Raw genomic sequence first — 25670 nt, 5'->3', positions numbered from 1 at the left:
ATGAAATTCTGACATATGCTACAATATAGATGGAGCTTAAAAACATTAAGCTAAACGAAAGAAGACACAGAAAGAAGGACAAATATTGTATGATTCTACTTACATGAGGTACCTAGCAAAGGTAAATTCATAGATACAGAAAGCAGAACAGAAATTAGCAGGCATTTGTGGGTGGGGAAATAGGGAGTTATTATTTAATGGGTACAGAATGTCTACTTGGGATGATGAAAAAATTCTGAAAATGGACAGTGGTGATGATTATGCAACATCATGAATGTACTTAATGACACTGAATTGTACACTTAAAATGATTAAAATGGTAAATTTTATGTCACGTACATTTTAATACAGTAAAATTTTTTTTTCCTTTTTTGTTAGTCTTATAGATGAAATCCTTTTATTTTTTAGAATAATCCTCACAACAACCCTTTAATGTAGGTGTTGTTATCCCCAATTTACAGACAAGAAAACTGAGGTTCAGAGAAGTCAAGTGACCTGCCTAAAGCCACAAAGCAAGTCGATTATGGGAGCTGGGATTCAGATCCAAGTCTGATTTCAGTTTTAAACTCATGGCTGGGCCAGTCAGCCTCCTCAACAGAAGGAGTTTACAGTATATTTTGAGGACCCCTTCACGAATGAGGTTACCTTTGAGCGGGCCATTTATTGATTCCTACAGGTTGAGCGTTAGATCCTACTATTCTTAGGACAACCTTATGAGGTAGGTGCTACCAACAGCATGGATTTTCCAACAGCGGACTTAATACAAGGTCCTCAGCATCACACCGCTCTACCTCCCGCCTGCTAGACTCAATGCCGCGCCCCAGACCCCGCTCAATCTCATTTCTGGGCCCAGAAGGTTGGAGGGCGCACAGCAGCCCTGTGTTTCCTGATACTTAAGCCAGGGGCACCCCAGTAAAAATATTTTTTAAAAACTGTTAAAGAGGCTGGGCGTGGTGGCTCACACCTGTAATCCTAGCATTCTGGGAGGCCGAGGTGGGCAGATTGCTCAAGGTCAGGAGTTCGAGACCAGCCTGAGCAAGAGTGAGACCCCGTCTCTACTAAAAGTCAAAAGAAATTAGCTGGACAACTAAAAATATATATAAAAAATTAGCCGGGCATGGTGGCACATGCCTATAGTCCCAGCTACCCAGGAGGCTGAGGCAGGAGGATCGCTTGAGCCCACGAGGTTGAGGTTACTGTGAGCTAGGCTGACACCACGGCACTCTAGCCCGGACAACAAAGTGAGACTCTGTCTCAAAAAAAAAAAAATAAATTAAAAAATAAAAATAAAAAAAACTGTAAAAGAATGTTTATAACAGTTTTTTTAATATTTTTTTTTATTTCGGCATATTATGGGGATACAGATTTTAAAGTTTCAATAAATGCCCACTATCCCCCTCCCCCCACAAGTCTGAGTCTCCAGCATGACCATCCCCCAGATGGTGCACATCTCACTCATTATGTATGTATATACCTGCCCCCTTCCCCCATCGCACCTGCCCAATACCCTATTACTGTAGTAACTATGTGTCCACTTAGGTGCTGCTCAGTTAATACCAGTTTGCTGGTGAGTATATGTGGTGTTTGTTTTTCCATTGTTGGGATACTTCACTTAGTAGTATGGGCTCCAGCTCTAACCAGGAAAATATAAGATGTGCTATATCACCGTTGTTTCTTAGAGCTGAATAGTACTCCATGGTATACATATACCACATTTTATTAATCCATTCTTGGATTGATGGGCACTTGGGCTGTTTCCACAGCGTTGTGATTATGAATTGTGCTGCTATAAACATTCAAGTGCAGGTGTCTTATAACAGTTTTAACTGCCCCAAAACTTCAAATGATCCAAATATCCTTCAATGGGTGAGTGGACAAACAAAATATAGTACATCCAAACACTTTAATACTGCTGAGCAAGAAAACAGAAAGAATAATTTACACATGTAACCATTTGGATGAACTTCAAAGACATTATTCTGAGTGAAAGAAGCCAGTCTCAAAAGGTACTGTATGATTCTATTTATGTGGCATTCTTAAAAATGACAAAATCATAGTGACATAGAATGAGTTAGGAAGGATACCATCTTTCTCAGTGTTGTGAAATAATTTCTGTAGTATAGGTACGAGTTCTTCTTTGTATGTTAGGTAAAACTCTGAAGTGTAGCCATCTGGTCAAGGCACAAGAACAGAGACATAGATCTTTGAAACAGGGCTGAGAATACAGAGATGAAACCATCTGCATATGGTAATCTAATCTTTGACAAAGCAAACAAAAATATACATTGGGGAAAAGAATCTCTTTTCAATAAATGGTGCTGGGAAAACTGGATAGCTACATGCCGAAGAATGAAACTGGATCCCCACCTCTCACAAAAATCAATTCAAGATGGATAACAGACCTAAAGCATGAAACCTTAAGAATTCTAGAAGAAGATGTTGGGAAGATCCTTTCAGACATCGGCCTAGGCAAAGAATTTTTCTTTTTTTGACAGTCTCACTCTGTTGCCCGGGCTAGAGTGCCGTGGCATCAACCTAGCTCACAGTAACCTCAAACTCCTGGGCTCAAGCAATCCTTCTGCCTTAGCCTCCTGAGTAGCTGGGACTACAGGCATGTGCCACCATGCCCCGCTAATTTTTTCTATATATTTTTAGTTGGCCAATTAATTTGTTTCTATTTTTAGTAGAGACGGAGTCTCACTCTTCCTCAGGTTGGTTTCAAACTCCTGACCTTGAGGGATCCACCCACCTCGGCCTCCGAGAGTGCTAGGATTACAGACAGGTGTGAGCCACTGTGCCCGGCCTAGGCAAAGAATTGTTTAAGAAGACCTCCAAGGCAATCACAGCAGCAACAAAAATAAATATGTGGGATCAGATCAAATTAAAAAGCTTTTGCACAACCAAGGAAACTATCATTAGAGCGAATAAACAGCCTACAGAATGGGAGAAAAATATTTGCTCTCTACACATCCAATAAAGGGCTGATAACAAGAATCTATCTAGAACTTTAAAAAATCAACAAGAAAAAAAATCAAACAACCCTATCAATAAATAGGCAATAGAAATGAACATAAACTTTTCAAAAGAAGACAGAATAATGGCCAGCAAACATATAAAAAAATGCTCAACATCTCTAATCATTAGAGAAATGCAAATCAAACCACAATGAGATATCACATAACCACAGTCAGACTGGCCTCTATCAAAAAAATCCCAAAACAGGCTAGGCGCGGTGGCTCACGCCTGTAATCCTAGCTCTTGGGAGGCCGAGGCGGGGGGATTGCTCAAGGTCAGGAGTTCAAAACCAGCCTGAGCAAGAGCGAGACCCCGTCTCTACTATAAATAGAAAGAAATTAATTGGCCAACTGATATACATATACAAATATTAGCCGGGCATGGTGGCACATGCCTGTAGTCCCAGCTACTCGGGAGGCTGAGGCAGAAGGATCGCTCGAGCCCAGGAGATTGATGTTGCTGTGAGCTAGGCTGACGCCATGGTACTCACTCTAGCCTGGACAACAAAGCGAGACTCTGTCTCAAAAAAAAAAAAAAAAAAAATCCCAAAACAACAAATGCTGGCGAGGATGTGGAGAGACAGGAACACTCTTACACTGTTGGTGGGACTGAAAATTAGTGCAACCTCTGTGGAAAAGAATTTGGAGAATCTCAAAGAGCTAAAAATACAAATACCATTCGATCTAGCAATAGCGCTATTAGGCATCTACCCAAAAGAGCAAAAGATATTCTATAATAAAGACATCTGCACTCGAATGTTTATGGCAGCACAATTCATTATTGCAAGGTTGTGGAAACAACCCAAGTGCCCGTCAATTCATTATTAAAATTTGGTATATGTAAAGAATGGAATAGTACTCAATTATAAGAAACGACAGTGATCTAGCACCTCTTATATTTTCCTGGATTGAGCTTGAGCCTATTTTCTGAAGTGAGGTATCACAAGAGCAAAAGAATAGGCTCCACTTGTACTTGCCATCAAATTGGCATTAACTGATTAACACTATGGTGTTCACATGTTAGTAATATTCTTCAGGGATTAGGGGGTTGGGAGGTAAACTCACAACTAAAGGAGACGACAAACATTGTAGAGGGGAAGGGCATGCCCCTAACCCTTGCTAGGGTGAGGCAAAGCCATAAAATGTAACCAAAATGTACCCTCATAATACTCTGAAATTTAAATAGAGAGAAACAAAGAAATAAACTACCACTTGTCAATTTTTAGTGTAGTATCATATAATAGCCACAATTACCTAAATATACTACTAAAATATTCTCCCTTTTTCCAACTATTAAAAAAAAACCATAGTGATGGAGCACAGATCAGTGCTTGCCAGGGTTTAGGGGTGGAAGGAGAGTGTGGCTATAAAGAGGTAGCGTGAAGGAGTACTTTGGGAACTGTTCTGTATCTTGATTGTGATTATCGTTACACAAATAGATATATACTTTCAAACTCATAGAACTGCACACCAAGAGAAAGTAAATTTCACTGTACAATCTAAAAACTTAAAAACATTATACCATAATAAAAAATTAATGTGAAATTTAAGAGTCTAGAATTCTATAAATCCTTACAAAACTGTTAAAATTGGGCCGGGTGCAGTGGCTCACGCCTGTACTCCTAGCACTCTGGGAGACCAAGGCGGGAGGATTGCTAGAGGCCAGGAGTTTGAGACCAGCCTGAGCAAGAGCGAGACCCCATCTCTACCATAAATAGCAAAATCTAGCTGGGTATGGTGGCACATGCCTGTAGTCCCAGCTACTAGGGCTGAGGCAGGAGGATCACTTGAGCCCAGGAGTTTGAGGTTGCTGTGAGCTAGGCTGACACCATGGCACTCTAACTCGGGCAACAGAGCAAGACTCTGTCTCAAAAAAGCAAAACAAAAACAAACAAAAAAACCCTGCTAAAATTAAAGAGTCAAATCATACTAATTTTGACTTCCAAGTAGGGCTGTTGTATGGCACAAATGAAAAAATGTAAATCAAAATCATATCTTATTACTGAAGTTAACAAAAACATTAATTGAATGAGATGGAATAGCCTTTAAACATTTTTATATGGCCATTCCCGCACAGCTAACTTCAGCTAGTGTTCTGGGCTCTTAATCTACTGTGATGCATATGGACAGTCACTGATCAGTGATAAGCCCAGGCAAACACTCAATCCCTAACTGAGTTGTTAATGAAACACTGGTCTTTCTCACAACCTCAAAGATCAGAAGTGAACTGCTGATGTGTGGAATGACTGTGCACTTGCTTCCTTCAGATTTTAGATTCACTTCCATTTTCTTTTCTCTGGAGAAGGAATGCAGCTGTTCAGCATCCTTTGTAAGAGTGTTTTCTTCTAGAAGTCTCCCAAGGGCCCTTACTAAGTGTGAGAAATACTGGGAAGACTACAGCAGATTTGTGTATGAGTCATTTTCCATCTGTATATGGTTAAGTGCACTTACAGCACATTTTTAATCAAATAAAAAGGCAAAATGAAAAATTTAATTATTGATTTACTAGCAATTACTATTTTTAGATTTTCAATTATCTATTATCCTCACATATAGGAGGGTAGAATTATCTTCTCAAGAGTAGTACATAGCACAGTGCCTTGAACATTGTCCTTCTAAGACCTCTTTTCAAAATTTCATAGTTCAAGCAGAAGCATTCTCTAGAGTTTCCTATATTTCTAAATTGCAGAATGGGCACAGTACTGGTTCAAGTGCAGCTAATTACCAGAGGTGCTAGAAGCCCCTCTCCATCTTCAAAAACCCATGCTCTCAGTAGCATCTAAGATGAAGAGAACAGAAGGCACAACAGGGCAGGAGAGAGACACAGACTTTCGAACTGTGAATGATTAATCAAAGGATAGAGAGGTCAGGTCTGCGTCCACTCAGGTCTACAGAAAGACGCCCTAAACAGTAGTGTCTAGAAGCTAAGATATATCCATGGCCTAGGGCACTGTACATGCCCCAAGGGGATTCTCGGTGGTTCATCCTTCAGGAAAGTTCAGAGACAATCACAGCAGGGCTACCAGGTGTTTCGGTGGAAGGGAGGACACAATATGTAAGTTTTCACAGCCTAGACTCTGGACACCCAGGGAACTACAAACCTACTGGGGTCAAATGGGACATCACAAGCGTGGTGAAAAGAATTTCTGGCATTTCCATTTTCCTGTTTCACATGCCTCAGCCTTGGGTTCTCTTGAAATACTGTGGTCTCAAAATGATATGAGGAGTTGAATATTGCAGGAAAGAAAACAGCTTCAAATCAATTTGTTCCCAGTCGAGAAAAGCTTGTGACCTGGTTTTGCAATCAAGCGATCATTTTAAGGTTGCACGTGGATTTATGAAGAATGTTTCCTTTATAATGAACTTGTAAAAATGTAGATTAGAGTGAAGAATAAGAAGAGTGTGAAAAATATAGGTTACCATTTGGATGTAGCTTTCTTCCTCTTTTCTGGAAACAGGATTGACAAAAAATCTTGCAGGATTAATACCATTTCTTTCTGGAGAGAGAAAGCTGGTTCGATTGCTAAGAACAAAAATATAGATGAGGTCAAAGCAATGTCTTACAGCTGCTCTGAAAGCCAGCCAGAAACTGACATGGCCCCCATGGGGTTTCTGCCCTTCCCTTCTGGACACAGCTTCCCTCCAGCCAGAGCAATTCCTGAAGAAGCAGAGGCTGCCCAGCAGTTCCTCTCCCACTCTGGGGCAACTGGATCCCAATTCACAAAGGCTGCTTTTTTTCTAGGCCCTCTATGAGCCTCTATGAGGCTCTAAGAGACATAGCTAATGAGCTTTCCAGAAACAGACCAAGGCATCATATAATTTAGCAACAAAAAAAAAAAAAAAAAAAAAAAACCTCCTTTGGTGCCCTCTCATTTCCATTCAAAGTAACCAGGAAAAGTAAGGAAGTAAGGCCATTCCTCTGGTAAGACAAGAAGACTGTGTGAATCAACTACCATCCTACTCCAGAGTCAAACACAGACTGAGTTTCCCTGCAGTCTTAGCTGGAAATACAGCTCACTGCAGAATTCTGCTTTACAAAGTGATTATGTCCTATGGCATTAGAGTGAACCAAGAAACTCCTGGGCTCAGGACTCTGAAAATGCAATTTCTAAAAGGTGAGATGAGAGAGTGCAAGTACATTTTGAGGTTTGTCTGTCCAGCCCATGAACAATCACCATCCCTCCTTCTCTGAGAACTCCCTTCTCCTACCCAATTCTGCAAAGACAAAGGAAGGAGCAAATGTGAAGAGATAAGCAAATGCGTTGGGTTCCCGACAACACTCCAGTTCCTGGTTCCAGTATCCTGGGTGACCCAGTTATATTTCTTCCTTTGTGATCTATAAAACATCCCTGGCTCTTGATAATAAACCTCATTCCTCCTTTGGCTTAAGCTAGATAGAGTGGGCTTGACCTACATTTAATCAAAGAGGCTTAACTAACCCTGGGGGTATCTATGCTGTACAAGGTGCCTTCGAGCAATCAGAAACTTACCAAGGTACAGTGTGGGTCCTGGTTAGAGATGCGTGTTCCCGAATGGTGGAGAGGTTTCTCAGGTCCAGGGGAGGTGGCCGTGCTACAAGACAGCACACAATATCTAGTATGCCTAGTTCTCATGAGTTCAAGGGCAGAATCTAAAGGCAGTAAACTTTCTTAGCACACCAAGTCCAAATTTACTGACAGGCAGCACTGATGATGGGTGTGAATTTCACTGTCCTCCTCTTCCCTGCCCCACTGAGAGTGAAGACCAAGCAAATGGTCGCATTACCTGCTGGAGGTAACAACGTGGTGACACATTTAGTCTAAATACATTTATTGGGAACTCACTGTATGTAATGCACAGACAAAAGTCTTGGACCTTGTGGAATCCCAATACCTACCTCACACATGACATACCTAAAATGAAAATTTACCCTTCTTATCAGGGACAGAGATGATCACCCAGGTTCTAGTCTTCCCCACCTCCAACTCAGTTTACCCAATGGTCTTTCTGCCTAGAACATTCTTCCCCATCTCTTTGCCTAGTTACTCATATTCAGATCTCAGCTCAATGTCCCATGCTAAGGGAGGCCTTTGACCTCCAGACATGATCAGGCCCCACATCATGGGCTCCATAGATTCTTGTACTTACCCTTCACAGAACTACCCCCAGTTGTGATGATATATTCATCTATAATTACTTGATTCAGGTCTAGACTGTGCTCTAGGAGGACAACGGTTTATGTGGTGTGTTCACTGCAGTAGCCTCGGCATCTAGAGAAGCATGTGGCATCTGCCCTGACCCTTGTTCCATCTCAGTGGCCCATCTTGCATGTCTTCCTTTATCACCGCCTTTACTAGACTACGTGGGTAGAGACTTCTAATTCCCCTCCATGCCACCAGAGCCTAGGACAGCAACCTTCCTGCTGCCCAACTGGTTTGCCAGGAGCCTCAGACCTGGCAAGTGGCTGGGCTGGAAAGGGCACATGTGTCATGAAGTCCGTGGGGAGAAGGGTCACTCACCAGCTACCTCCCAGTTTCACCACCTGCCCTCTCTCTCTCCTGGGCCGCAGTGTTCATTCCAGAACCCACTCCTCCTGGGCTGTGCATCCACCCCTACATCCACTCACTAAATCTCCAACCTGGAGTCCACCAAACATCTTCTGTCTGCCTATCTCCAGGTCATATAGAACTGCAGTGTCCAATATAGTGACCACTAGCCACACGTGGCTATTTACACACGTATGTAAATTTATTAAAATTTAAAGTTCAGTTCCTCAGTTGCACTAGCCACATTTCAAGAAAGTTCTGTTGGATGGCACTGCCATAGAAAATTAACTGAGTGAAACATTAATATCTACTTCAAAGTTAAAAGACCCTGTGAAATTGTTTCTGACCAGAATGAATGGTTATTTCCTCAGAACCTCATAAGACAGGTCTGTTCTCCTATTTAGTACTAACTTCATAATTCTACTTTTTCGTCCAGGTGGTTTTTACATGGCTTCCTCCCCTCAGAATGAAGAACCTCATCTTTGCATCCCGCCCAGTGCCTAGCATAGCACCACACAAACAGCAAACACACTGCACATGTGTAAATGTGGTTTGACTCAAATTTAAGTGGGTGTGATGAGAATGGACCAGGCATGAGAAGAGGGCTTAGGTAGCAGCTTTGGGCATGGCCACCTGAAGTGGTAGTTTTGCCAGAGCAAAGAGAAGATAGAATGGACCAGATGGAGTGTCAGATCGTAGTCATTATACCAAAGGCTTTCTTGTACTCACACAGCCGACTGGGCAGGTGAGGTAGGGCAAGAATGAAATTAACAAGTTGCTTTGACCTGCTTTTCCCTTTTCTCTCTTCTCCTACCTCCTTGTCTGTCCATGCTGCTCAGTAGACCAGAGAAGCTGCCTGACGGGCACGTACAGAGCAGTGAATGATAAATTGTATGTGACCACGTCTGGCCTTCAGGAATTGGTGTCAAAGGCTATCCTTGGCTGCTTTACAGAAGGCTAACACTATGAATATATCCAAGTGCTGCCTAAATGAAGAGACATCAGGTGGATTCCATTCCAATCGATCATCACTTATTCTTGGGCCTTTGTTAGAGAAATAGCCAAAGATAAGATCTGTGGAATGAACTTGGCTTCATAGGCTGTATTTGCAGGGCCACAGTGCCTATAAGTTTTATGACTCTTTTACCATGACAATTTGGGACAACAAGGTACCCTAGCACATCCCATTCCATCCCAGCCACTTCTTTCTTGCCCTTATATTTTCCAGCCCTCTGGGATGGTTTCTCTAGCTCTTCCTTCCCTGAGAGGGTCAGGAAGGAAACCATTTCTATGTATCCACCAGGACTTTGCTCCCCTCCCCGTGTACAGAAGGGCTGGTCAAGTGCCTTACGTTTCCTCTGAGGTTTGAGATCTCTGTTCACCGGAGGAGGCTCCAGGTCTGCAGGTAGCTCAGGTAGCGGGCTTGTCATGCTTCCTGAGCTCATTGGAATGTAGTCATCCGGGCTGCAGAGGGATCCAAGACCAGAGACAGCGGCCAGGGGGCTCATGGGCATGTAGCCGTCTTCAGCACTGGCTGAAGCTGTGGGGTACATCGGGGAGAACCTGCTTGGCTGCAAGAGAATACATACAGATTGGGAACCACAGACCAATCATGGAAACTGCTACCAGTGGGCAGCCAAGGCTGCAGATATAGTTTCAGTTCCAAATTATCCAAGAATAACTCTGAACTTTCTCAGGAAAGTTGGACAAGCCTCTAGCTCAAATTCTGCCTCTGGAATAATTGTGTGTATATACAATTGACTCTCCCAGATATGATGCTGGAAGACAGAGGTTATGAATTTATGTAAATCCTTTAAGCATAATGTGATGCCTTAAGTAGCTACCCCAAGTTGAACAAGTGTCTAGAACATTAGAACTGGCAAGGCCCTTATAACACTAAGTCCAGTAGTTCCCAAACAGTTCAAGTGTTAAGGGGAGACTAGAAGAGTCCTCAGAGATTCAGATTGCTGGGTCTCAAAAGACTTGAAGGGATTATATATAGGTCAGGATATTTTTGGTAAAATTGAGGCTTAAAGGAGCCCAAGTGCCAAACTTACCAAATTTAAACTAAGCCGCTTGTCTTGGTGTCTCAAGGGTTGGCCTTCTACATCAGCTACAAGAAACAAGCCAAGGTGGTGAGAAATGCAGGACAATGTCAGTTGAAACTAGGGTCCAAGTCTCCATATATCCCAGGGCCCTGTGCTCAGCTCCAGTGAGGCAGAAAAGTATAAAACATAGTTTCTATAAGCAAGGCTCGCCATTAAATCTAGTGGGGCAGTCAGAACACATTCCCCCAACAGATGGAAAATCAGACCAGATTTTGAGGCAGTTTCCACCTGATGGCTTTGGTTCTCTCTGTGAATTAGGAGGAGATATAAGAAGTAATTAACAATTGCTTATTGCATTTATTACATAAATATTCTATGTATTCTACTTAGAGATAGTGGAGGCAGAGCTGGTGGTTTGAGGAGATGAGAGAAGGTTTGAAATATCCCTTGTGACGAGTGGGAGAATCCTGTAAACAGAGAAGCAATAACATTGTGCAGCAGCATTGCGTGTCCATTTGAGACCTGTGACCATGAATTGATGACTGTGGTTTTCTATAGCAGCAGTTATCCACTCAGTTACAGACATGGAGAGAGAGGACAGTTGGATTAATCCAGGATTAGAAACTTGTCAGATGGATGTGACAGTGTGATATAAAAATTTAGAATAATTGTTGAAATGAAACAAATGTCCACAAGGCAACAAGATATAAGGACATGGAATGAAATGAGATATGACTTGGGGGAATTATCAGCTTAGAAATGGCAGTCAAGGTCAGGCGCTGTGGCTCATGCCTGTAATCCTAGCACTCTGGGAGGCCGAGCTAGGCAGATTGCTCGAGGTCAGGAGTTCGAAACCAGCCTGAGCAAGAGCAAGACCCTGTCTCTACTATAAATAGAAAAAAATTAATTGGCCAACTAATATATATAGAAAAAATTAGCCGGGCATGGTGGCACATGCCTGTAGTCCCAGCTACTTGGGAGGCTGAGGCAGGAGGATCGCTTGAGCCCAGGAGTTTGAGGTTGCTGTGAGCAAGGCTGACGCCATGGCACTCACTCTAGCCTGGGCAACAGAGTGAGACTCTGTCTCAAAAAAAAAAAACAGCTTGAGCAAGAGCAAGACTCCATCTCTACTAAAAATACAAAGAAATTAATTGGCCAACTAAAAATATTTAGAAAAAAAAAATTAGCCGGGCATGGTGGCGCATGCCTGTAGTCCCAGCTACTCGGGAGGCTGAGGCAGAAGGATTGCTTGAGCCCAGGAGTTTGAGGTTGCTGTGAGCTAGGCAGACGCCACAGCACTCTAGCCTGGGCAACAGAGTGAGACTCTGTCTCAAAAAAATAAAATAAAATAAAAAATAAAGTTTATACAGAGAGGTAAAAGACCCAGAATAGCCAAAACAATATTGAATGAGAAAAACAAAATTGGAGGCTGACACTACTTGACTTGAAGACTTACTATAAAGCTATAGTAATTAAGAAAGTATAGTATTGGTGAAAGAATAAACAAATAGATCAATGGAACAGAGAACAGAGAGCCCAGAAATAGACCCACATAAATATATCAACTGATCTTTGACAAAGGAACAAAGGTGATCCGAAGTAGAATATATTATATATAGTCTTCTCAACAAATGGTGCAGGAACCGGATACCCACATGCAAAAATATGAATACAGACACAGACCTTATACCCTTCACAAAAATAACTCAGAATGGATCACATACCTAAATGTAAAATGCAAAACTATAAGACTCCTATAAGATAACATAGAAGAAAATCTAGATGATGTTAGGATTCGCAATGACTTGTTAGATACAACACCAAAGGGGTAGTCCATGAAAGAAAGAATTGGTAAGCAGGACTTCGTTAAAATAAAACATTTCTACTCCGTGAAAGACACTATCGAGAGAATGAGGCCGGGCGCGGTGGCTCACGCCTGTAATCCTAGCACTCTGGGAGGCCGAGGTGGGCAGATTGCTCAAGGTCAGGAGTTCGAAACCAGCCTGAGCAAGAGCAAGACCCCGTCTCTACTATAAATAGAGCGAAATTAATTGGCCAACTTATATATATAGAAAAAATTAGCCGGGCATGGTGGCGAGTGCCTGTAGTCCCAGCTACTTGGGAGGCTGAGGCAGAAGGATTGCTTGAGCCCAGGAGTTTGAGGTTGCTGTGAGCTAGGCTGACACCAGGGCACTCACTCTAGCCTGGGCAACAAAGCGAGACTCTGTCTCAAAAAAAAAAAAAAAAAAAAAAGAAAGAAAGAAAAAAAATGGAGAGAATGAAAAGACAAGCCACAGACTGGGAGAAAATATTTTCAAAAGAAGACATATCTGATAAAGGACTGTAATCTAAAATATACAAAGAATTCTTAAAATTCAATAATAAGATAGCAAACAACTTTATTAAAAACTAATCAAAAGACCTTAACAGAAACCTCACGAAAAAGATATACAGATAGCAAATAAGTATATGAAAAGATGCTCCACATCATATGTCATTAGAGAAATACAAATTAAAACAAAAGGGAGGCCGGGCGTGGTGGCTCACGCCTGTAATCCTAGCACTTTGGGAGGCCGAGGCGGGCGGATTGCTCAAGGTCAGGAGTTCGAAACCAGCCTGAGCGAGACCCCGTCTCTACCAAAAAATAGAAATAAATTAATTGACCAACTAAAAATATATATACAAAAAATTAGCCGGGCATGGTGGCGCATGCCTGTAGTCCCAGCTACTTGGGAGGCTGAGGCAGTAGGATCGCTGAGCCCCGGAGATTGAGGTTGCTGTGAGCCAGGCTGACGCCACGGCACTCACTCTAGCCTGGGCAACAAAGTGAGACTCGGTTTCAAAAAAAAAAAAAAAACAAAACAAAAGGGATAGTATTACACACCTATTATAATGGTCAAAATTCAGAACACCGACAACACGAAATGTTGGAGAAGATGTGAAGCAATAGGAATACTTATTTATTGCTGGTGGCAATGTAAAATGGTACAGCAATGTTGGAAGAAAGTTGGAAGTTTCCTACAAAATTAAACATGCTCTTACCATACAACCCAGCAATTGCATTCTTTGGTATTTATCCAAAGGAATTAAAAAACTTATGTCCACACAAGAACCTACACATGGAGGTTTATAGTAGATTTATTCATAATTGTTAAAACTTTAGGAAGCACGCAAGATGCCCCTCAATAAGTGAATGGATAAACTATGGTACATCCAGATAATAGAATATTATTCAGTACTAAAAAAGAAATGAACTATCAAGCCATGAAAGACATAGAGGAAATTTAAGTGCATATTACTAAGTGAAAAGGCCAATCTTAAAAGGCTACATATTGTATGATTCTAACTATATGACATTCTAGAAAATGCAAAAAAAAAAAAACAACCCAGATTGGAAAAATTAGGTGAAATTAACAAATTCCTAAAAAAAAAAAAAACTTACAAAAAAGAGCACAAGAAGTGAAAAATTCAAATAGTCTTATCAAGTAAAGAAATTAAATCTTTAATATAAAAATCTTTCCACACATCTAGTCTACCATTACCACTGCCAGAAATCAAGAAAGCTGCCTGGAGGTCCAAGGACTGGTCGACCCATACTTGCCACCACTGGCACCCACATATAATACCTGAATGCCTGAGAATTGGTATGCCTGGCTAGATGCTAACACCACTGATGCCCAAGGAGTAGCACTTGGCATTCCTGTCCCCAGCAAAGCCTTGCCACCGCCTCCACTAACAAATAAAGCCTGAGCCACTGAGGAACTCCAAAGAAACACAATAATTCTCCCATCCAAGTACTAACCAGGCCTGATCCTGCTTAGCTTCTGAGATCAGATGAGATCAGGCATGTTCAGGGTGGTATGGCTGAAGACGGGAAAAATAATAATTCTCCAATAACAGAAACAACAAAAAGGAAATCTTGGCCAAGCTCATGCCTGTAATCCTAGCACTCTGGGAGGCCGAGGTAGGCGGATCATTTGAGCTCAGGAGATTGAAACCAACCTGAGCAAGAGCGAGACTTTGTCTCTACTAAAAATAGAAAGATCCACGTGACTTTGGAAAACAAAAAAATAAAAAAATAAAAAAAAATAAAAATAAATAAAAAAAAAAAAAAATAGGCCGGGCGCTGTGGCTCACGCCTGTAATCCTAGCTCTTGGGAGGCCGAGGCGGGCGGATTGCTCAAGGTCAGGAGTTCGAAACCAGCCTGAGCAAGAGCGAGACCCCGTCTCTACTATAAATAGAAAGAAATTAATTGGCCAACTGATATATATATGTAAAAAATTAGCCGGGCATGGTGGCGCATGCCTGTAGTCCCAGCTACTCGGGAGGCTGAGGCAGAAGGATCACTCAAGCCCAGGAGTTTGAGGTTGCTGTGAGCTAGGCTGACGCCACGGCACTCACTCTAGCCTGGACAACAAAGTGAGACTCTGTCTCAAAAAAAAAAAAAATAAAATAAAAAATAAAAAATAAAAAAAAAATAGAAAGAAATTAGCTGGACAACAAAAAATATATAGAAAAAATTAGCCAGGCATGGTGGTACATGCCTGTAATCCCAGCTACTTGGGAGGCTGAGGCAGGAGGATCACTTGAGCCCAGGAGTTTGAGGTTGCTGTAAGCTAGGCTGACGCCACGGAACACTAGCCCAGGCAACAGAGTGAGACTCTGTCTCAAAAAAAAAAAAAAAAAAAATCCAAAAACATATGGGATAACCTCAAGTAGGGCATGGGTAAAAATAGACACCTGGCATTTATGAAGCACATTCCGTGGGCCAGGCCTGGTGCTGTGCCCTTCAAGAGGAAAGTCACATCGCGTCCTGGTGGCAACCCTAGGAGGCAGGTATTATCATTGCTGTTGCTGAGCACATCTTAAAGCAGAGCAAACCGTGGCTGAGATTTGAAGCAACTTCATGTTGTCACAACTGTTGCCCTGCCCAGCTCCACAGGGTTCATTGCATTGTGCCTGTTTGGAGTTGAACCATGTCCTCCACAAAATTCCTATGTTGAAATCTGACCTTCAGAACCTCAGAATGTGGCCTTACCTAGAGAGAGAGTCATTACAGAGGGAAGCAAGTTAAACTGAGGTCATTACATTGGACCTTAATCCAATACAACTGATGTCCTTATATAAAGGGAAAATTTAGACTCAGACACACCCCCAGAGCGAAAACCACGTGAAGATAAAGGTAGTGATAGGAAGATGCTTCTCCAAGCCAGGAGCACCAGCAGTGGCCTGCAAACCACCGGAATCTGGGAGAGAGTCACAGGAGGCATGGGACAGATTCTCTCTCACAGCCCTCGGAAGAAACCAACCATGCTAAATCCTGGATCTTGGACTTTGAGCCTCCCAAACTATGAGAGAATAAGTTTCTGCTGTGTAAGCCACCCGGTCTGTGGTGCTTGTAATGGCAGTCCTGGGACAGTAGTACACATATCGATGAACTTCATGTGCTCTGTATATCGGTGAAGAATGAGAGTGACAAATGTCCTACTAGTATTGTGAAAATAGTTTTGACCTCACAGAACTCCAGAGCTACTCTGCACTGAAACAATGAAAGTTTTGATCAAACATATCTGAAATTATATGACCAGATAGATGATCGTTTGCCTTTCTCAGACTTTCTGTGAACTTTCCCTAGAGACGCACACTTCCTAGCTGTGTGGAGAGCTAGCTCGTGAACCCTGGCCATAAGTTGTCTTGCCTTATTGATGCTTACACTTTGTGTTTGAACTAAAACACTATTTCCCACTATGTTATTCACCAGTGTTGGATTTGAGAAGCTCTGGCCATTTGTGAATGTGAAATCTACTTAAGACAGAAGAGTTACAATTGGGAAGAATGTTCGAAGGAATGGGGCTCAGGCATTGATGCCTTTCTCAAAAAGGAGTTCTAGAAATATTTTAAACAGTAGAAAGAAATTAGAATAAATGTGAGGCCTATTCATTCAAATAAGTCAATTCTGTTATTTTCATTTTGCTTTTAAACAAAAAACCCAACAAACCCCATTATTATTATTATTATTATTATTTTTTTTTTTTTTTTGAGACAGAGTCTCACTTTGTTGCCCAGGCTAGAGTGAGTGCCATGGCGTCAGCCTAGCTCACAGCAACCTCAAACTCCTGGGCTCGAGCGATCCTTCTGTCTCAGCCTCCCGAGTAGCTGGGACTACAGGCATGCGCCACCATGCCCGGCTAATTTTTTATATATATATCAGTTGGCCAATTAGTTTCTTTCTATTTATAGTAGAGACGGGGTCTCGCTCTTGCTCAGGCTGGTTTTGAACTCCTGACCTTGAGCAATCCGCCCGCCTCAGCCTCCCAGAGAGCTAGGATTACAGGCGTGAGCCACCACGCCCGGCCTATTATTATTTTTTAAATTTCACTTAGTTTTTAACCATTGTCTTTATTCAGATAGCTCATGCAAGGTTAAGCAAAAAAAGCTACATTTTAATACTTTTGTTGCAGGCCTTTTGAAAAAGTTACATAACTTAATCCAACTGATTTTGTAATCAGAAGGGTAACACCAAGTACTGTTTTTTTTCCAGTAGTATAAAGTTGAAATTTAAGAATAATCAGCATGAAATCAAAAGCTGATTATAAAGAAATAATAATGAACATAAAAGTGAAATAACTTCTGAGGGTTATAATGAAAGGGAAAAAAAAGGAGTAATAGCTGTAATTGAAAAAGGAGAGTGATAAAAAGAAGGTATGGTTATGTCAATAGGCAAACAGTGAGTGAAAATCAGCCAGCAATGATGTTCTGTGGCGTTCTCAACCAGTTCTGGGGACAATGGGGGAAACAGACCTTATAAGAGCATAAAAATCCATATAAAAATATAAAAAAAAACACATATGGGATACAGAAAAATCAGTGCTAAGAAGGAAGGTTATAGCAATAAATGCTTACATTAAAAAAGCAGAAAGATTTCAAACAAATAATCTAATGATGCAGCCTAAGGAACTAGAAAAGCAAGAACAAATCAAACTCAAAAATAGTAGAAGTAGGCCAGGCACGGTGGCTCACGCCTGTAATCCTAGCACTCTGGGAGGCCGAGGCGGGTGGATTGCTCGAGGTCAGGAGTTCAAAACCAGCCTGAGCAAGAGCGAGACCCCGTCTCTACTATAAATACAAAGAAATTAATTGACCAACTAAAAATATAGAGAGAAAAAAATTAGCTGGGCATGGTGACGCATGCCTGTAGTCCCAGCTACTCAGCAGGCTAAGGCAGAAGGATTGCTTGAGCCCAGGAGTTTGAGGTTGCTGTGAGCTAGGCTGACAGCACAGTACTCACTCTAGCCTGGGCAACAAAGCGAGAGTCTGTCTCAAAAAAAAAAAAAAAATACAATGCAAAATTCTACTTAAAAAAAAAAAAAAAAATAGTAGAAGTAAAGAAATAATAAAGACCAGAGCAGAACTAAATGAAATAGAGACTAAAAAAATACAAAGGATCAACAATAACTTTCCCAAGAAAGAAAAGCCCAGGCTTGGATGGCTTGATTGTGGAATTCTATCCAACAACTTTTAAATTTCAAAATATTAACAATAAGGGGATACAAGTGCTTTTGTTACATGGATCAAGTGTATAATGCGAAGTCAGGGCTTTTAGTGTGCCTATCACCATAACAGTGTACATTGTACCCAATAGATAAGATTTTATCTTCCCCCCTCTTAGTTTTCCAATGTTCTTTACACCACTTTATTACCATGTGTACCCACAGTTTAGTTCCCACTTAGTGAGAACACCTGGTGTTTGTTTTTCCATTCCTAAGATACTTCACTTAGTATAATGTTTCCAATTCCACCAAAGTTGCTGCAAAAGATGTTATTTTATTTCTTTTTATGTATGATTGGTACTCAATGGTATATAAGTACCACATTTTCTTTATCTGTTCATTAGTTGATGGGCACTTAGGTTGATTCCGTATCTTTGCAATTGTGAATTGTGCTGTGATAAAGATTCCGGTGCAGGCGTCTTTTTTATGTGACTTGTTTTCCTTTGGGTAGATACTCCGGAGTAGGGATTGATGGAACAAATAATAGGTCTACTTTTAGTTCTTTGAGGAATCTCCATACTGTTTTCCACAGATGTTGTACTAATTGACATTCCTGCCGACAGTAGGTATGCATTCCTTTTTCATCACATCCACACCAACATCTACTGTTTTCTGATTTTTTATAAGAATGTTCCCTTCTAGAATTTTTACGGTTTCAGGTCTTACATTTAAGTCTTCAATCCATCTTGAGTTGATTTTTGTATATGGTGAGAGATAGGTATGCAGTTTCATTCTTCTGCATGTGGTTATCAATTTCCCCAGCACCATTTATTGAATAGGGTGTCTTTTCCCCAGTGTATGTTTTTATCTGTTTTGTCAAAAATCAGATGATTATAGCTATATGGTTTTATTTCTTGGTTCTCTATTCTGTTCCTTTGGTCTATGTCTCTATCTTTATACTTGTACCATGATTTTTTGGTTACTATAACCTTGTAGTATAATTTGAAGTCAGGTAATGTGATACCTCCAGATTTGTACTTTTTACTTAAGAATGCTTTTGCTATTTGGGCTCTTTTTTGTTTCCATAGGAAGTTTAGGATTATTTTTTCCAGATCTATGAAAAATTGCATGGGTATTTTGATGGGAATTGTGTTGAATCTTTAAATTACCTTGGACAGTATGGACATTTTAACAATGTTGATTTTTCCATTCATGAGCATGGGATGTTTTTCCATTTGTGTCAGCTATGATTTCTTTCATCAGTCTTTTGTCATTCTCCTTGTAAAGGTCTTTAACCTTCTTTGTTAAGTATATTCCTAGGTATTTTATTTTCTTTGTAGCTATTGTGAATGGTATTGAGTGCTTATTTTGACTCTCACCTTGATTGTTATTGGTAAATAGAAATGCTGTGTGAATTGCGTGCACTGGTTTTGTAACCTGAGACTCTGTTGAATTTATCTGTCAATTCTAGGAGTCTTTTGATGGAGTCGTTAGGTTTTTCTAGATACAAGATCTTAGTGCTGGCAAAGAGGGATAGTTTGACCTTCTCTTTCCCTATTTGGATGCCCTTTATTTCTTTCTCTTGCCTGATTGCTCTAGCTAGGACTTCCAGTACTATGTTGAATAGAAGTGGTGACAGTGGGCACACTTGTTTTGTTCCATTTCTTAGGGGAATTCTTTCAACTTTTCCCCATTCAGTATGATGTTGGCTGTGGGTTTGTCATATATCACTTTTATTATTTTGAGGTATGTTTCTTCTCTGCCTAGTTTGTTGAGGGTTTTTATCATGAGGGGTGTTTTTTTCTTCATCTATTGAGATGATCACATGGTCTTTGTTTTTACTTCTGCTTATGTGGTGTATCACATTTATTGATTTGTGTATCCTTGCATCCCTGGGTTGGAACCCACTTGATCATGGTGAATTATCTTTTTGATGTGCTGTTGAATTCTGTTTGCTAGTATTTTGTTGAGGATTTTTGCATCTATGTTCATAAGGATATTGTTCTGTAGGTTTCTTTTTTGTTGTGTCCTTTCCTGGTTTTCCTATCAAGGTGCTACTGGCTTCATAGAATGAGTTAGGGAGGATTCCCTCCTTCTTGGAACAGTTTCAGTAAAATAGGTGCCAGTTCTTCTTTGTAGATCTGGTAGAATTCGGCTGTGAATCCATCTGGTCTGTAAATTTTGGGGTGGGAGATTTTTTGTTGCTGTTTCAATTTCGCTACTTGTTTTTAGTCTGTTCGGGATTTCTATTTCTTCCTGATTCAGGCTTGAGACACTGTGTGTTTCCAAAAATTATTCATTTCTTCTATATTTTCTAGTTTGTGTGCATAGAGGTTCTCATAGCAGTCATAGATAATATTTTGTATTTCTGTGGTATCAGCTATAATGTTTCCTTTTCATTTCTGGTTGAGCTTATTTGAGTCCTTTCTCTTATATTTCTGTTTAATCTAGATAATATTATATTGATTTTGTTTATTTTTGACAGAACCAACTTTTTGTTTTGTTGATCCTTTGTATAGTTTTTTTGTTTGTTTTGTTTCTATTTAATTTAGTTCTGCTCTGAGCTTTATCTCTTTTCTTTTGCTGGCTTTGGGTTTGGCTTGTTCTTCTTCCTCTTTCTTTTTTTTTTTTTTTTTTTTTTTTTTTTTTTGAGACAGAGTCTCGCTTTGTTGCCCAGGCTAGAGTGAGAGCCATGGCGTCAGCCTGGCTCACAGCAACCTCAAACTCCTGGACTCAAGCAATCCTTCTGCCTCAGCCTCCCAAGTAGCTGGGACTACAGGCATGCGCCACCATGCCCGGCTGATTTTTTCTATATATATTAGTTGGCCAATTAATGTCTTTCTATTTATAGTAGAGACAGGGTCTCGCTCTTGCTCAGGCTGGTTTCAAACTCCTGACCTCGAGCAATCCGCCTGCCTCGGCCTCCCAGCATGCTAGGATTACAGGCGTGAGCCTCTGCGCCCGGCCTGGCTTGTTCTTCTTTTTCTAGTTCCTTGAGGTGTGACATTAGGTTGTTAATTTGTGATCTTTCTGTCTTTCTGATGTAAGCATTTAAAGCTATGAACTTCCCCTGTTATCAATATTTTTGTTGTGTCCCAGATTTTGGACGCGTGTGTCCTCTCTGTCATTTAGTTTTAAAAATCTTCTTATTTCCATCCTAATTTTGTCATTGACCCATTGGTCATTCAGCAGCAGGTTGTTTAATTTCTGTGTATTTGTGTAGATTTGAGTGTTCTTTGGAATTGATGTCTAGTTTTATTTCACTGTAGTCTGAGAAGATACATGGTATGACTTTGACTTTTCTGAATTCTAATATATGATCTATCTTGGAAGATGCCCCAAATGCTGATGAAAACAATGTATATTCTGTAGTTTTGGGGAGATATGTTGTGTAAATGTCTGTTAGGTACATTTGTAGAGTCCCATTTAATTTCAATGTTTCTTTTTTTTTTTTTTTTTTTTTTTTGAGACAGAGTCTCACTTTGTTGACCAGGCTAGAGTGAGTGCCATGGCGTCAGCCTAGCTCACAGCAACCTCAAACTCCTGGGCTCGAGTGATCCTTCTGCCTCAGCCTCCCAAGTAGCTGGGACTACAGGCATGCGCCACTATGCCCGGCTAATTTTTTTTATATATATATCAGTTGGCCAATTAATTTCTTTCTGTTTATAGTAGAGACGGGGTCTCGCTCTTGCTCAGGCTGGTTTTGAACTCCTGACCTTGAGCAATCCGCCCGCCTCGGCCTCCCAAGAGCTAGGATTACAGGCGTGAGCCACAGCGCCCGGCCTTCAATGTTTCTTTGTTTATTTTGTGTCTCGATGATTTGTCTTATACTGTCAGTGAGGTGTTGAAGCTCCCACCTATAATGATGTCACTATTTATTTCTTTGGTTAGATCTCATAGAATTCATTTTATGAATTTGGGAGCTCCTTCTTAGGTGCATATATATTTAGGATTATTATATCTTCTTGTTTAATTGCTCTCTTTATTATTACATAATGACCATCTTTGTCTTTTTTAAACTATTGTTGATTTAAAGTCTATTTTATCAGATATGAGAATAACTATTCCTGCTTACTTTTAGTTTCCATTTGTGTAGAATATTTTTTCCGTCCCTTTACTTTGAGTCTATGAAAGTCCTTGTGAATTAGATGGGTTTCTTGGATGGGTTTTGTTTTTCCATTCATTCAGCCAATCTATATCTTTTAAGTGGAACATTAAGACCGTTCAATGTCATTAACAATATGTGAGATACGGTTCTACTCATCATGTTGAATGATGCCTTGTTGTTTTGTTTTCCTCCTTGAGCTTCTATAAGGTGCTATGAGCTTTAACGTTCAGGTATTTTTATAACTGGGTGGGTACCACTTACTCTGATCCACTTTTTTGCATTTCCTGTAGGGCAGGCCCAGTAGTATCAATTCCCTTAGTGTTTCCTTGTTTGGGAAAGACTTTATTTCCCTTCATTTATGAAACGTAGTTTTGCTTGATACAGAACTCTTGGGTGGCAGTTATTCTGTTTAAGAATACTAAAAATGGGACTCCAATCCTTTCTGGCTTATAAGGTGTCTGCTGAGAGTCTGTTGTTAGTCTAATGGGTTTTCCTTTATAAGTTAGTTATTGCTTTCATCTTGTAGCTTGTAGGATTTTCTCCTTCACTTTGAATTTGGCCAGACTGATGACCATGTGTCTTGGTGATGTCCTATTTGCTATGAATCTTCCAAGCACTCAAGGACAATCTTGTATCTGGAAATGTAAATCTCTGGCCATGCCAGGGAAGCTTTCCTCAATTATCCCTCAAATAGGTTTTGCATGCATTTTGCTTTTCCTTTTTTTCCCCTTGGGGGTACCTATTATTCTTATATTGGCTCATTTTACATAGTCCCATATTTCTCTGAGTTATTGTTCATTCTTCCTCATTTTTTTCTACATTTTTGACTGACTGGGTTAATTAAATGGGCTAGTCTTCAAGCTCTGAAACTTTTTCTTCTGCTTGGTCTAGTCTGTTGTTAAAGCTTTCTTCTGTATTTTGAAATCTCCTAAATGGCTCTTTCATTTCTTTAAGTTTTGTTATATCTTTTCTCGTGCTATCTACCTCTTTAGATAAATTTTCATTCATATCCTGAATTTTTTTTGTTTGTTTCTTTGTGTTGGTTTTCAACTTTCTCATCAATCCCATTCATCTTATTTGTCATCCATATTCTGAATTCCATAATCTGACATTTTGACAATTTACTTTAGGTTGGGGTGCATTGTGGAAGACCTATTATGATCCTTTGGGGATGTCAAAACACCTTGTTTTTTCATGTTGCCAGAGTTCTTATGCTGGTTCCTTCTCATCTCAAGCCTCTCAGCTCAAGACAGATACTTTTGTGGTGTACCTGTTCTCCCCTGCTGGGAACTCTTCTACTTAGTCCATAAGAGGAGAGGTCCCTGGATAGTACATTTGTGTCCTACTCTGGAAGACTGACCCAGCAGGAAAGGGACAGATGCACTGAAAGCCTGTAACACAGATGTTCTCCTGCATCATCCTGTTCTCCTATGGTTGTCACAGTCCATGCCAATGCTTGGAGGTCTTCATGCAGACTGGTGGGTTGCTCTCCAGGCTGCTATTGGGAGCTCAAAAGGGAGCTCTATGGAGGCAAGTGGCATGGGAGTTTACTCTGCCGGAGCCTCCTCACAGTAGCAGTAGCAGCTGGGTGAGGCTATTTAGATGATGGCCAGGGGTGCCATGGCTGTGGGTGCCTGCTCTGCCCAAGTCCAGGTACAGTGGCAGCATGCAGTGGTGTATAGCTGAGGATAGCAGCACTGCAGTGGTGGCTGGGGACATGGAGGCAAGCAGTGTGTGTGGCTACAGCAGCCAGGCTGTGCTTGGGGAGTGGGCCACTGATTCATGTGGTACACAGGGACTGTGTCAGCTGTACAGAGCATAGGGGATTGGGGCCATGGTGGCTTGGTGGGGTTTGGCAGGTGGAGCCACTGAGGTGTATGGTAGGTGGAGAAGTGGTGAATGGGCAGAATGCAGGGAGCAGGGCCGTGGAGGTACATGGCACACTGTGGATGGCTTACAGTAGCTGAGGCTTTCTTTCCATCCAGGACTGATGGTGGCAGCTTTTGTGGTGCTACTCAGGTGGTGGCATCTGCAACAGTAACTAGATGGCAGTGGCAGATGCTGGGAGTAGAGGCTCCTGCTCTGCTCAGATTCCCTAGTGGGGGGGGGCACACAGCACCCAAGTATAGGGCATGCAAGAGTGCCTGCCCTCTTCATTCCCTCCCCGGACCAGCAGAGGCAATGGGGAGGTAGCTGCAGTGGAGCCGACTCTTATGCAAAGCAGGTACTCTGGGGCTGAGATCTCCAAATGGCATCAGTTGCAGCAATCCAGGATCATCAGAAGGCAGTGGGACCCCCTGGTGTCTGCTCCCCAGAGCAGTGCCACTGCACAGTCCTTAAGAAGCTCCCTGATCAGTCCAGAGGTCTGCCATGGTGGTGGCGGGGGCCCCTCACAGCTCAGGTTACAGTGTCCACACAGGGGGAGCGTGCAACCCTGGGGTTCTCTCTCTGACCCTTCCCCACATGTGGGTACCTTCCAACCCTGCCAAGTGGTTCACCCAGCTTCCCTCTCCTTGACTTCAGGTGTCTCTCTAAGATGATTCATCCATAGGTGAACATCTACTTGCAACTTGTGATCCTCTCCTTGAGAGCGGCATGTGCAGGATGTTTCTAGTCTGCCATCTTTGCCGACCCAATATTTAAAGAAGTAACACCTACTCTTCTCAAACTATTCCCAAAAATAAAGAGGAAAGAATTCTTAACTCATTCTGTAAGGCCAGCATGACCCAGATACCAAAACCAGACAAGGACACAACAAAAAAATAAAACTGCAGGCCAATACCCCTGATGAACATAGATGCAAAAATCCTCAACAAAATACTAGCAAATCAAATCCAACCGCACATCATAAAGATAATACACTGCTATCAAGTGGAATTATGTCAGGGATGCAAGAATGGTTCAACATATGCAAATCAATAGATGTGATAATCAACTGAATAAAGGACAAAAATCATATGATCATGCCAATAGATACAGAAAAAGCATTTGATAAAATTCAACATTCCTTCATAATAAAAACTCTTAATACATTAGGCATAGAAGGAATGTATCTCAACATAATAAAGGCCATTGTACCCCATAAATAGTATAATCATTATTTGTCAATTGAAAATAAAATAAAATAATGCAATATCCATTCATGATTTCAAAAAGTAACACTTAGCAAAGTTGGAATATAAGAGAAGATCCTGGCCGGGCGCGGTGGCTCACGCCTGTAATCCTAGCACTCTGGGAGGCCGAGGCGGGCGGATTGCTGGAGGTTGGGAGTTCGAAACCATCCTGAGCGAGACCCTGTCTCTACTAAAAATAGAAAGAAATTAATTGACCAACTAAAAATATATATACAAAAAAAAAGCCGGGCGCTGTGGCTCACGCCTGTAATCCTAGCTCTTGGGAGGCCGAGGCGGGCGGATTGCTCAAGGTCAGGAGTTCAAAACCAGCCTGAGCAAGAGCGAGACCCCGTCTCTACTATAAATAGAAA

The 25670-nt window shown here is 41.3% G+C and overlaps 1 protein-coding gene across 5 annotated transcripts in view; it reads right to left on the bottom strand.

Moving 5' to 3' along the window:
- Positions 1 to 25670, bottom strand: part of GAB3 (GRB2 associated binding protein 3) — a 103275-nt gene that overhangs the window by 18873 nt on the left and 58732 nt on the right. For all 5 annotated transcript variants that reach the window (XM_012742283.3, XM_075999780.1, XM_012742284.3 and 2 more), the window contains exons 5-8: positions 10597 to 10652; positions 9891 to 10110; positions 7505 to 7586; positions 6435 to 6537 (exon numbers count right to left, since the gene is read on the bottom strand). In XM_012742283.3, coding sequence (XP_012597737.1) covers positions 6435 to 6537; positions 7505 to 7586; positions 9891 to 10110; positions 10597 to 10652 — 461 coding nt within the window. The remainder of the gene's footprint in view (positions 1 to 6434; positions 6538 to 7504; positions 7587 to 9890; positions 10111 to 10596; positions 10653 to 25670) is intronic.

Source organism: Microcebus murinus, unplaced genomic scaffold, assembly GCF_040939455.1.
Source record: "Microcebus murinus isolate Inina unplaced genomic scaffold, M.murinus_Inina_mat1.0 scaf005_hap2_Mmur4.0, whole genome shotgun sequence".
In the NCBI taxonomy this organism is placed as follows: Eukaryota; Metazoa; Chordata; class Mammalia; order Primates; family Cheirogaleidae; genus Microcebus; species Microcebus murinus.
This window is presented reverse-complemented; position numbering and strand designations above follow the sequence as displayed.